The sequence below is a fragment of the Aptenodytes forsteri genome, unplaced genomic scaffold, assembly GCF_000699145.1.
Source record: "Aptenodytes forsteri isolate BGI_AS27 unplaced genomic scaffold, ASM69914v1 Scaffold241, whole genome shotgun sequence".
Taxonomy (NCBI): domain Eukaryota; kingdom Metazoa; phylum Chordata; class Aves; order Sphenisciformes; family Spheniscidae; genus Aptenodytes; species Aptenodytes forsteri.
This window is the reverse complement of record NW_008795252.1, coordinates 9,601,853-9,613,730: the sequence shown is the minus strand read 5'-3', so window position 1 is coordinate 9,613,730 and position 11,878 is coordinate 9,601,853. Positions and strand designations below refer to the sequence as shown.

Below are 11,878 nucleotides of genomic sequence, written 5' to 3'. Positions count from 1 at the left end.
TTTCCACGTGCAGACCACCTCAGGGAAGTCACTTCCTTTTCCAGCAAAGGCTCTGTAGGCGCTGGGCTCAGCCAGACCTATTGAGCATGCACATGGTTACCTGCCGCCTTCCAGATGAAGGTCACGGTAGCGGCAGAGCTGAGCTCTGTGAGCAGGCTGCCATGCCGTGGGGCAGCCGGGCTTTCTCCTGGGTGTGCTCCTCCGCAGCTCACCGAGCAGCAACCAGCCCGACAGGCCCAGTAACTTTCACATCTACTGAATTCATCTGTGCTTGTTTTCCTTATTGTTAATTCTGGCACCATTTCTTTAGCTGATGCTATCTCATTCCTGTCTGATCTTATCTCCTTTGATCTCCTTTCTAGGACTATTATGGAGAAGCCATTTTATCAGCACTGGGTGTTTCCTGGAGATGAAACAACCTTTTTCTTTTAATCCCCCAGAGAAGGGTTCGCATCCAAACCCGAAGACTTCTACAGAGTGCTTGAAATGACGCGGTGGTCATTTTTGATGGGCCGTTGCCTGTGTCCCAGTATTAATTGCTGCTACTGTCAGTGGCATTAGTTGTGCCATGGTAATGCACACGGACTCAGCTGGACTTTTGGCTCAACTGAGAAGCTTGCGCTGTTGCTGCCTCTAACTGGATTATCTCAGGGATGCTTGGACAGTCAATGCACCACCACGCACGACTATCAAATACAGCTACAAATGAACAAGCTTCCTAATCTTAAAAAATCCAGTCTCCCTAGCTGTGAAAGCTGGAACATATGTTACCGCTGCAGCAGGAGCCACCCCTGTTCAGCTCTGGATATTGCTGGTGCCAAATGCACCACTATGGTCTCTTCATCAGCCCAGGATCTCACCACCATTCTCAAGAAACAGGCTCTGTCCTGCTGAACGCTGCTCTTCCTCCTCCTCTTCATTCTGAATGAGTGAAAAAAGTGTTGAGGATCTGTCTTTCTCTGCCCTCTTTACTCTCATTGCTCAAAACATCTTCATTTGATCTCTCTCTCCTTCTGCCTACAGATGTTTATGTGCTCCTGCCACCCCAGGGAAACACCTTCTCAGGTACACGGGCTGGTCAGTCCCACTGCTGCCCTTGGGTCCCTCTCTCTAAGAAACAGATCAAGTCCTACATATTACGTGTCTTTTCATCCACAGGTCTTCAAATGTGTCATGGGCCCACCTGCATTCCTTCGTGACCTTCTCACAGCTATGATCAGGGAGCACGCTGCTGCTTCTCCTGTTATCTCTAACTCTAATTTCCTTTCTATTCAAGGGTTCCCCAGCACCTAATACTCTCTCTTTGCTCGAAATCTACTGGCAACTCAGAAGGTTTTGCTTCTTAGCTGCCTCAAAGAGCACTCTCTTCTTCCTCCCAACTGAGGATAAAGAGGCTCAGTAGGAAAAGCTCTTGTTGCAAATGAAAATGCCAAAATACTGAGGTGAAGCATAAAGTATGCACTAAACATTCGTAACAACAAAGCGGTACAAGGTATAAAAAGCGTGCAGGTAGGGTAAGTGCAACTTCTCTCCTAAAAGGAAAGCCAGGATGCAACAATAGCTAGTGGATGAGGATCAGAAGAGTCATTCCAGAGGTTATTCTGTATTACTTCTCCATTCCTAAGCATATATGTAATTTAAGCGAACAGAAAAAAAGCTGGGTTTAATCTCCATAGGCTCTCGATCGATACACATCTATCTTTTCCTCATCACTGTAAACAAACAGACAACTAAAGTTTATTACACTCTAGGTTTCAAAGTGTTTATCCTCGGTGTTCCCACTGAAATGTTGAGCTGATGAACAAAACCACAGAAATGAACGTCACGAGACAGGGGTTCTGCATTCTCTGGTCCATTACCTGGGCTACACCGGGCAAAAAAAAAATTGATCATCATTTGTACCTGCACCCCAGCAACAAAATGTAGTTTGGGGAAGCTCAGCTCCTGTTGGCAAAGTAGGTGCAGCTCCTATGACTGCTGAGGGCTGCGAGGGCACGGGGACGGGAACGACACCTGGGACCAGAGAGACGGTTGCCCTTTACGGTGAGAAGGGCCAGAGCTGGTCCTTCCTTCGGCACCCTGCGAGGACTCGCCGAGGAGCGCACACCGAGCAATGGGGAACACCTTCTAATCACGCCATACCAAACAACCCAAGATGGTTCAAATCTGGATCCCAGAAATAAGTAAAACCACTTGGGATAGTTGATTTTTTAGCTGTTAGCTGAGTCTTTCTGCAAGCATTATCGACAAAGAAACTAATCAGTCCACAAAAAATGTGCGATTTTGCCCCTTCTCCTTCCTTTGTCTTTTAAATAGCACAAAACGAGCTTCCTAGGAAAATAAGAAGGAAAAAAAGAGGATACATTAAAAAGGAACCAGCTTCCAGAAACACTTGGCATTTTCCACAGACTTTATTGGGTTTTACATGGCAATACACAGTAATGTTGCCCTCTTCAAACACGCACAAATTAAAATACTCCAACGGTATCAATTGTGCACATTCACACATAAACTTCCTGACTTTATCACTTGCTTTCGTATTCCACTCCCATAAAATAACCAAGGTTCGGATGATAGGCAGCTTCAGAGGGACAACCTGGTTTCCAACTGGTAAACGCAGGAAAAAGGTTGTTTGGAAAGAATGCTACTTACACTGGACTTAAAATAAACCATCATCTGCCGTTGCCGATACGCTTGCTAATACATTTGGTAATAGCACTGGACTGAAGAGAAAAGGGAGAGTATTTGTTTGTGCCTATTTCAGCACATAATAATGTGTCACTAGTCCCCTTTTTTTTTTCCCCCGCTGAATATCCAGTCGTTATGTTCATTAGCCAGTGTCTAGTGAGAGTGAATCTGGAGGAATACCTTTGCTCAGAAGCCTGCACGTCTTCCCAGTGCTTCTGCAGCATTTGGGAGAGCAGGGTCTTAAGTCCAACTTACATGTAAAACAATAACCATATTGCAAAGTACTCACAGAAAACGAGCCCTGAATTCACATCCCAAGCATTTGCACCTTAAAGCTGACGGCAGGCCTTACACAATGTGGTATTTCTGCCCGAATAAAATAGCTCCAACACCCCCAAGACTGCAGAGGAAGAAACAACAGACGGCAAATTATTTGCGGACATTACTTCGTCAGGAATTTTGAATAAAGCATCAGCTGTGATTTGTTTGTAGACAAATGTTAAGCAGCACAAACTATTTTATGTATACATAATGGATTGTTTGCCTGGCTCCAGACACTAAAAAGAAAATGGCAGCACTTAATATTATGTATAACACAACCAGTCCATGTAAAAATTTTCATCTTGGTACATAAATAATAGCCTACACTGCACATCCTTCAAAGAACCAGGCTGGTAATAGCTTATCAGGTTACAATAATATAATGCTAGAATATGTCTCCAATCTACCCCAACATCTGATGGGAGCTCCCTGGAAGCCCCTGAAAGAACCTTTCTTCCTTTCCTAGCTTTGTTAATAGTGTCTCAGAAACACCCACAAAGTCAGCACAAATCTAACATCCCTTGCACCACCCCAGCAATGTGTCGGAACCGGTCTCACTTCCAGCAAGGAGAGCGAAGAAATGACTGACAAACACTTGGTAAAGCAACACACCACCGCAAGGAACAATTCCAGCTGGACTTTTTTTGCCTTTACAAAGCAAAGAAGCTTCATGCCATTGTGCTAAAATACATGCAACGTTCAACACCATACGAATGACCACTGTGATAAACAGAGTTACTTTTTTTTGTTTGCTTTTGGCTAGGACGCCTCGCAATACCGAAAGGCTGACAAAAGATTTCCACCGGCTAGTTAGGATTTTTAAAATCTGGCGATCTTCAAAAGCAGAGGAGCTGTGCTTTAAGAAGGTAAAATGACAAGCAACATGTTTGATATTTGAATTTTTGAGGAAAAGTCCCACCTCAGGTTTAATATTATGAAATAATATATTTCCTATACATTTCTCTATAGAACTCTATTTTTTTGCAACTACACCATCTTTACGTTAGTCACAGCACAGAAATATCCCTTCCATATGCAGGGAGTACTCTCAACTTTAGGGAAATTTTTTAAGTCACAGAAGTGTTAATAACCTTGTTTGAATGCTATAAATACTGCTGCTGGGAACAAGAAAGAAGATGTTTTAAAATGTGCAGTTTCCGTAAGAGTCACTGCTAGAAGAAACATGCTTAATAATTGTTTCATCCCAAATGGAAGATCATTAAACTGTGCACTTAGTAAAAAGCAATGAAAGCAAACAGTTCCAAAGGTCAGCCTGCCTTTTCCAGTAACCAGCTGGTATGCAAACTGGCATAATCTTTTTACAACACTCTCCCCTTCCCCCACACCTTGAACTTTCCATCACTCTATCTCACAAAATTTAAATTTTTGCTTTTATATGTACTTCATATACTACTTTTTTCTTTTTTTTTTTTTTTTTTATAAAACAGTATAAAAATAAGAGCAACAGTCAAGAGCTACCAGGGAGTTTATGCAAGACATGGATGACTCAAATCCTACACTGGATACCGTAAGGAAGGGCAGAACTGGTATTTGCGCTGAACAAATGCACTTGAAAAAGAGCAGTAGCATCTTTTTTCAGCTGAGAGCCTAGAGAAAGCTGATGCACAATATCTACAGATGCAATACTTCTACCTAACATCTTCTTTTACTTTGAAACAGTATAAAGGATTATCTGAGGTCATGAATAAGCAAAAGGAGCACTGTGATACCACATAAATTTAAACGCAACACTCTGAAACATATCACCAGTTTGTACATTAAATATAGTAAAACCAATTACCATTTACCAGTGTCTGGGTGTTTCTTATGGCAACTTTAGAGTAGGCACCTTTTTTTTTTTTTTTTTTTTTTAAAATTCTCCACCCCCCAATATTACTTCTAACAAACAGAAGCAAGAGCAATGTAATGTACATGATCTGCTGTCCGTCACGTATAATGATGACGTTTCTTGCACATAGGAAAGTGAGCCTTTGTCAGTGCCGGGTGGTTACCGTCACACATTGGAGTCCTCATCTGTTATACTGGTGCTAGGAGAGCGAGTCGCAAAGTCTTTAAACATTTCATCTTCTTTCAACATGTGCTAGAAAGGAAAGGAGGGAAGAGTCAAGGTTCAGGCCCTCACAACTGAAATCAAGCACCTGGGACGGTCCAGTCCTGTGCCCAGCAGCGAACAGTGCTGTCAGCCCTGCCAGCCACATCTTCGTTCTGCTGAGGACCTTTTTCACCCGTGCTGGTTCCTGACCGGCTTGCGGCTCAGTCGCCTTTCTGCTGGCCCAGACGGCTGGGAGAGCGCAGGCTGGGGCTGGGCTTCCACCAAGAAAACGCGCCGTGACTCTCAGTTGGCAACCCACTGCTTAGAGCTGGGTGCCGTGTCCTCTGCCCTCCCTGGAGGGTGGAGAGTCAGCAAAGAGGGCTGGTGACCACGGGCCACCACTCCCGGCCAGGGGAACCTCCTGGCCAGGATGGGCGGGTGTCTTCCTCGACCGCTAATTTTTCTTTTCCCCTCTGTCCCTGTACAAAAACCAAAGGACCTCGTCTGACCCCTAGTTCTGACGAGGCTTCACCACACCCATAGTCTGCACAGTATTTGACATGCTTTAGCCCTCAGAGACCAGTGGGCGCTTCACTCTATCCAAAGACTAGGTCCCGCTATGCACTGAAATCAATCAAAGCAATTGCCCCCAAAACTACAAAACTCAGCTGCTTAACAGAGCCAGTAATAGTGAAGAAAAGTTGTACTTAGTGTATTTGTATTAAGTAGCGGTGCTATTTAACGTAAGTATTTATATTAATAGCACCGCTATTTAATACTAGCGACTGCCAAGGGGTTTATATCCATCTTACAGAAACAGAGATCTTATTCCACAGACCCCACTTCTAAGCCTTACTGTCAAGTTGTTGATGCCTTCAGAAAACGCTCCTATTTGCCTCACTGTCCCTTCTGAATCTTCCATCTACAAAAAACAGATAATGAATAATGAATGAATAATGAATTCATTGTATGCCATGACAGATTGGCAATTAAGTGCAGCAAATAATGTAACTGCTTGATTACACTTTGTATGGTCAAAGCAAGGGAGGAGAGAGGAGGACGGTTATGCCAGAGTAGGTCCTAAAGGCGCTGCATTCACAGCTTGAACCTCCTTGGGCTGAGAGACGCATTGGTTAGTGGTGCTGTGTGACTGCCAGAAGTCAGGACCTTCACGGGCCAAAGCAAAAGGAAGGTTTCCCTGTGAAACGAAGGGTTTTTTCCCCCGAACCTAACAGCACAGTCAAGGACTCCGAACTGCTAGAACTCGTTTACCTGCTCCAGCCTGTCCAAATCGTCATCGTCATATACTCGGATATCCAGGCCAGGCTTAAAACCCTTCTTCGACCCACTTCCAGATGCCCGCCCCAGCTCCATAGGACACACATACTCTTCCACATCATCTTGCTTCTTCTTCCTCAGGCTCCCAAAATTGCTGAAGGCAAGTTTCTTTGGCTTACAAGTGAAGAGAAAATTGACAAGAAGTTAGAGAGTCAGCAAAGAATTAACAGATCTCTTCCTCTTGCATTGTTGTTTCAGTGATGAAGGGTCAAAACCCCACTGCTCTCCTAAACAAAGATCTGAATAGCTGTATTTCACGATAGTAGCAGAATTAACAGATCTCTTCCTCTTGCATTGTTGTTTCAGTGATGAAGGGTCAAAACCCCACTGCTCTCCTAAACAAAGATCTTCTGAATAGCTGTATTTCACGATAGTAGCATCCAAAAGAACGAGATGTGTTCCCTCATTCTACCACTGTTAAGAAAACGCCATTTAAAGGATCTCAAATGAGATCAGAATCCCACTGCATTAAACCATGAGCATATAAACAGTAAGAGACAGTCTCCCTCCCAAACATCTTATAGTACAGACAGAAGGACAACACACAAGAGTGCTACCTCTTGTCTGTGCATATGAGAGGCTGAGACGTGGCGCGTTCATGGTAGACACAAGTGTCAAACCCAGATCTGCTGAGTCCTGCTCTCACGCTTCTTTCATTAGCAGCCAGCCCCTTTTCTCAGACCTTACTGAATTGCCCTCCAATCACGGATAAAACCAGCACACTGGAGATCTACATGTCTGCCTGGAAGCTCACGCACCAACTCAGAACAAGTGACCTACCTTTACTTTGGCAGTTGCTGTTAAGAGGACGTAGTCTGGGGACTCCATGGCTTCGCGCTTCTGCTGCTGGGCCTCCTGCCCAATGAGGAGGTTGAAATGAGTTGCCAAGTGCCGTCTCAGTAGCGTCTTGTTTGGTGGGATGTTCAGCAACTGTGCCATGGTTTCCACATTGAAACGAGGCTCCAAAACCTATTAATCAAATCACAGAGAATCCAGTTGAAGCCAGTACTACCTGATGAGGTCTCAAGGACATCAACAGGCACACCTATCTTGGTCACTTCCTAAGGTTGCGTTAGGGTTTTTGTTTTTATCTTAGAGGAAACATACAACAAAGAGAGAGAAAAAAGAGTTAACTAGTTAAAGGATTCATAAAGTGCCACCTCCAAGCTTTCCTTCTTGAGTTATAAATAGAAACAAATTGGCAGGTAAGAAGAAAGGAACAGGTAAATCCACCCTTAACTCACGTAATGTGTGAAGCTGCCACAAAATGTTTACCCACCATCCTCTAATTCTGGAAAACATAGCCAGAGGTATGATGGAAAATAAACAGACATAAGATGTTTGGAGCAGGGATATACCTCTTCATCACCACAACAAACTTCTGCAAGTATAAATCTCTTGCCTGGAGTATCTGATGCTAGAGCAATTACAAATAATCCTGGTTTGACATTGAAATCGCAAATTTTACAGAAGTAACAAGCCTTCCTCACAAAATAAAAACCTATCCGGGTCTAAGAAGGAAGATAGTGGCTGTTTAACAGCATGATAGCAGTGTACAGCATCGTAGGACAGGAGGTGGAGAATGCCATACCTAAATTAAATTGGGAGGGGAATACAGATAATCAAACCCATTGCTGCCCACGCTAATTCTGCCCAAAATAGTAATGTCCTTTAAACTACACGGTAATACATTTTGATAGTGGCTTCTTATGAAGCAGAATAAGAAGATAAGGTGTGTGCAGCAAATATGTCAGAACTTTGCTCTAGCGATTCTCAGCCACATTTTTTTAAATAAAATGGAATAAGCCAGCCTAAAACCTTACCATCAGTCCCCCATGCACGCCGCTCCCCCGCAGATTAGGAGCATACTCTGCCAGATCAACGGAGCGTAACCACTCCATCACACGATGATTGGTCCACTGGGTGACCTCAGAAGGTGTGACGTTATTCTGTGAACAGAAGGAACGGGCAGTTAAGGAGACTTCCCGACTCTGCTGTGCCAGCCCCAACCTTTACTGAAACAAACCTCTCCTGCCCTTAACAAATGCAAGCTCACTTTGCACTTGAGAAAAAAACCTCTTTTTGGATTGCTATCTTGCAGCAATACGAACGTGGAGATGGGTCTGGACAGTGGGCAGGTCTGTATTATGCTTCATGCCATTTGATTATCCTGCTGTGCACTAGGACTACTTGCAACTTCTACCAGTAGAACTGAAGATTTAACTGGCTCCATGAGCCGCTGTGCTTTTCTTGCAGGTATGTATCGTGAATCTAAATCCAAGAGTCTGGGTTGCTTCATCATCCATTGCCCTATCCAGCATACGCTGCTTCCAAAACAAACTGATGGCAGTCTCTCATCTGGTAACAGGGCCAAACTCCTTTTATACAGAAAATTTTGACACAGCCATCAGTTACACAAGACTCACGGCAACAGTGCACTGAGTTCAAGATGATTTATGTTCCAGACAGCACATCAGAGACTAAGCCAGAACAGCCAGCTGTTGGCTAGGAAGAAGAGTAGGAGATCTGGCAAGGGGACATGAGTCTGGGGCCATGACAGGTGGAGGAAAGAAAGTGGTGTTCCAGGTAGCGATGGCAGAGCATGAGACTTGGAAGAACAACATGAGAAAAAGGAAACCAAAATTGAAACAGAATGAAATAGGAAGGAGGAGAAAGGAGGAGAGGGCAGAGCAGGAATAATCAGAAACACCAGGGAAAAACCGTAGAGGATTCCTCTTCACAGTTTCATCTTAAAGCAGTACCTCATCAGACGGCCTCCTGCGCAGACAGTTGGGCTCGAAGTTATTTATTCTCAAAACCTGAATGGCTCTTTTGATGCTGAGGTGGTGGAGGACACTGACAACTTTCAAGGACAGCAAGTCATCCTGTCAAAGAAGAAGAGGGAGTTAATAAACATAAACGTGCTTATTGGTGGAACCAGCACCTGACTGAAGGAGACTGCTTCGGACCCTGGCTTAAAATGGCACATCTGACACGTTCCGGGGTAAGATTTTAATATGCGAGACACGTGATTAACGTCAAACCATCTGTCCCAAAATAAAAGCTTCCTGTGTTGCTCTGTACCAGCTCCTGGGCGATGTTCTTCACACAGGGTACAGAGTTTAGTACAAGAAACCTGGGGTAACAAGGAGGGGAGAGGGTGAGATGACATATCCTCAGCGATCTGATTAGAACCACGACAGCTTTCCAAACACAGTGCATCAGACTCACCTGGCATTTGCATTTAATCCTGCCAAAAGTTTTAATACCACAAATGTCCAGCTGAAAGTTTAACTGAAAACAATAAATTACCCTGAAAATAGAGGCATTCTGTACGGTCAGAATGAAAAAAAAGAGGGAAGAAGAAAAACAGAAGGTGGGTCAGGTTGGTTTCCCAGAACTGCAAATGAGAAATGTTTTTTAAAATGCTTGTCACAGTGATGGAACGATGGAAAGGGTGACCATACCCAGGCTGTGGAGAGGCTCACCTTAAGTCTCCTTGGCCCCAGCTCACCATCACTGTGTAGCTCCTACCTTGTGCAGGCACTCGCTACAGTTCGAGGGAAGGAGGGCAGGTTGGCCAGGAGCACCGACTGCCCCTCACACATGCCAAAGGAGCACGCTGGACACATGGGCAGCCTGAAGCTTGGCTCTGTGACAAGGCACCACAAGGCAACTTGGCTGTGCCTTTGCACCACACCATTTTCAGCACGGGATGAGCCACTTCTCACACATTGCAGGGCAAGAGCCTGCAAAGGCAGGGCCACACTCCTCCCTGCAGTGCATCGGTAATACTAACAAAAGCAGTTGGTTCTTTCTCCAAAAGCTCGATCCTTGCAATGTTTTTTACCTAAACAGTCATCTCACGGGGGACTTATTTTATAGCTCGCACAGACCGGCTGTTTAGGCTCCCACCAGCGTCCGTGGAAAGCGTCAGGCATCTCTTAGGACAATTTGTGCCATGCTAAGGAATGAGATAGTGCCTCACAGTGCCCCCCTCTCTGCACTGACCACAGGGCACAGATGACTGCTTTCGGCTGGACAGGTAGCTTTTGGATGTCAAGAGCCAGCAGAGATGAGTTCCACCCTTCATGACTACAGTAGCAAGCAGGAGTTTTGCTTTGGCTCCACTGAAGTTCCCTCTTCTCCTTCTTGTACTCAGGGCTCCTTCAAATCACCAAGGAGGGGAGAGACAGGGCCTTCTGGCACCCAAGGGGGCTCAACTCACAGGACACGTGTGGTGGACAATGGCGAAGGTGACAGAAGGTTTAGATGAGGCTCCCAGATTAAAAAAGGCTGCTGACGCTACCCAACACCCTGACCCGCTGACAGGTTTGCAACCTAAGAAATGCAGAAGATGTCACATTTTGCCCACCTCTGGTTTCATTCCACTGACTAGCCCCAGAAATTTAGCATTTCAAAAACAAAATAATCAGATTTTCTCTCATTCAAGAAGCCAAGCCATGAAAAACTTGTAAGGAGGAGTACGTGACAGGCCTGGCTAGACTTCCCAGCTTGCATCCTGCTGCTGCCGCTCCACAGGAGTGCTACAAAAGAAAAACCTCCCGTGCACTGGAACTATGATCACATGCTGTGAGACTTGCATTCCTGCTAAGGTAGGCGAGTTGTAACTGAGTCCTAACTCAGTTGTAACTGAGTCCTAACTATGCCATTAAGTGTCTCAAAGTCCAATTCTCTGCTGGTGCAAGTTGACTGACAGATAAATTTATGCATCCTTGTGCCAGGGTTAACCTGGCTTAATATGTTTTAGCATTACTTATGTGTTACAAATACAGGACTATTTTGTCAGAATATTTAAGACGAAATTCTTCGCTTGCCCAAGTAAACTCTAAGATTAGAGTTTCTATTTTGTGGTTTGCTAAGTCAGGGTAACTTCATGTGATCTTTTTAAAAAGTGTTTCTTTCATACTTTGCATATAGCTGTATTTAGTTGGTCGTTTACACTGAAGCTGCTGTTACAATTTGATGTTTAAACACTGCCTAAAAATATCCCTAGTGATGTACAATTAAAGGGAAGCAACAGAAAGAGTATCTATTTAAAAGGCAAAGCTCCTGCTACACATCCCTCCTCTGTCCACCTATTACTTTCCTTTCTTTATTAATAGAAAAAAGACTGACTGTTGAATAATACAAGTTTCCTTACAAACACAAGATCAAGCTCAATGGAGCCTACTGGCATCAGATCTCCAAGACTTAAGAAGCAGAAGAAAGAAACTGCCTTCTACTTTTATATTAATGTCCGAACACAAAAAACTAAAGGAAACAAACACCAAACCACACTACATAAGCAGCGAGTATTTAACATTTGACCAAAATGGACTCAACAGCAAAGTCATGCCAGGTAGCTGAGGCAGGTCAGTCCTGGGCAGCGGCTGCAGTTCCTCAGCAGCGCTACGCTTGTCTTACAGGAGGAGAGTTAGATGGATCAACCCTAGGCTTCCTCCTGGTGCTATTGTA

At 44.4% G+C, this 11,878-nt stretch overlaps 1 protein-coding gene across 1 annotated transcript in view; it reads right to left on the bottom strand.

The window, feature by feature from the left end:
* Window positions 1–2,395: 2,395 nt before the first annotated feature.
* The window catches only part of PPFIBP1 (PPFIA binding protein 1), an 85,243-nt gene continuing 75,760 nt past the window's right edge, over window positions 2,396–11,878 (bottom strand). Inside the window, 6 exon segments of the mRNA XM_009279036.1 lie at window positions 2,396–5,110; window positions 5,919–5,984; window positions 6,335–6,514; window positions 7,181–7,369; window positions 8,224–8,349; window positions 9,163–9,285. Of these exon segments, the coding sequence (XP_009277311.1) occupies window positions 5,024–5,110; window positions 5,919–5,984; window positions 6,335–6,514; window positions 7,181–7,369; window positions 8,224–8,349; window positions 9,163–9,285 (771 nt within the window). The 3' untranslated portion in view covers window positions 2,396–5,023.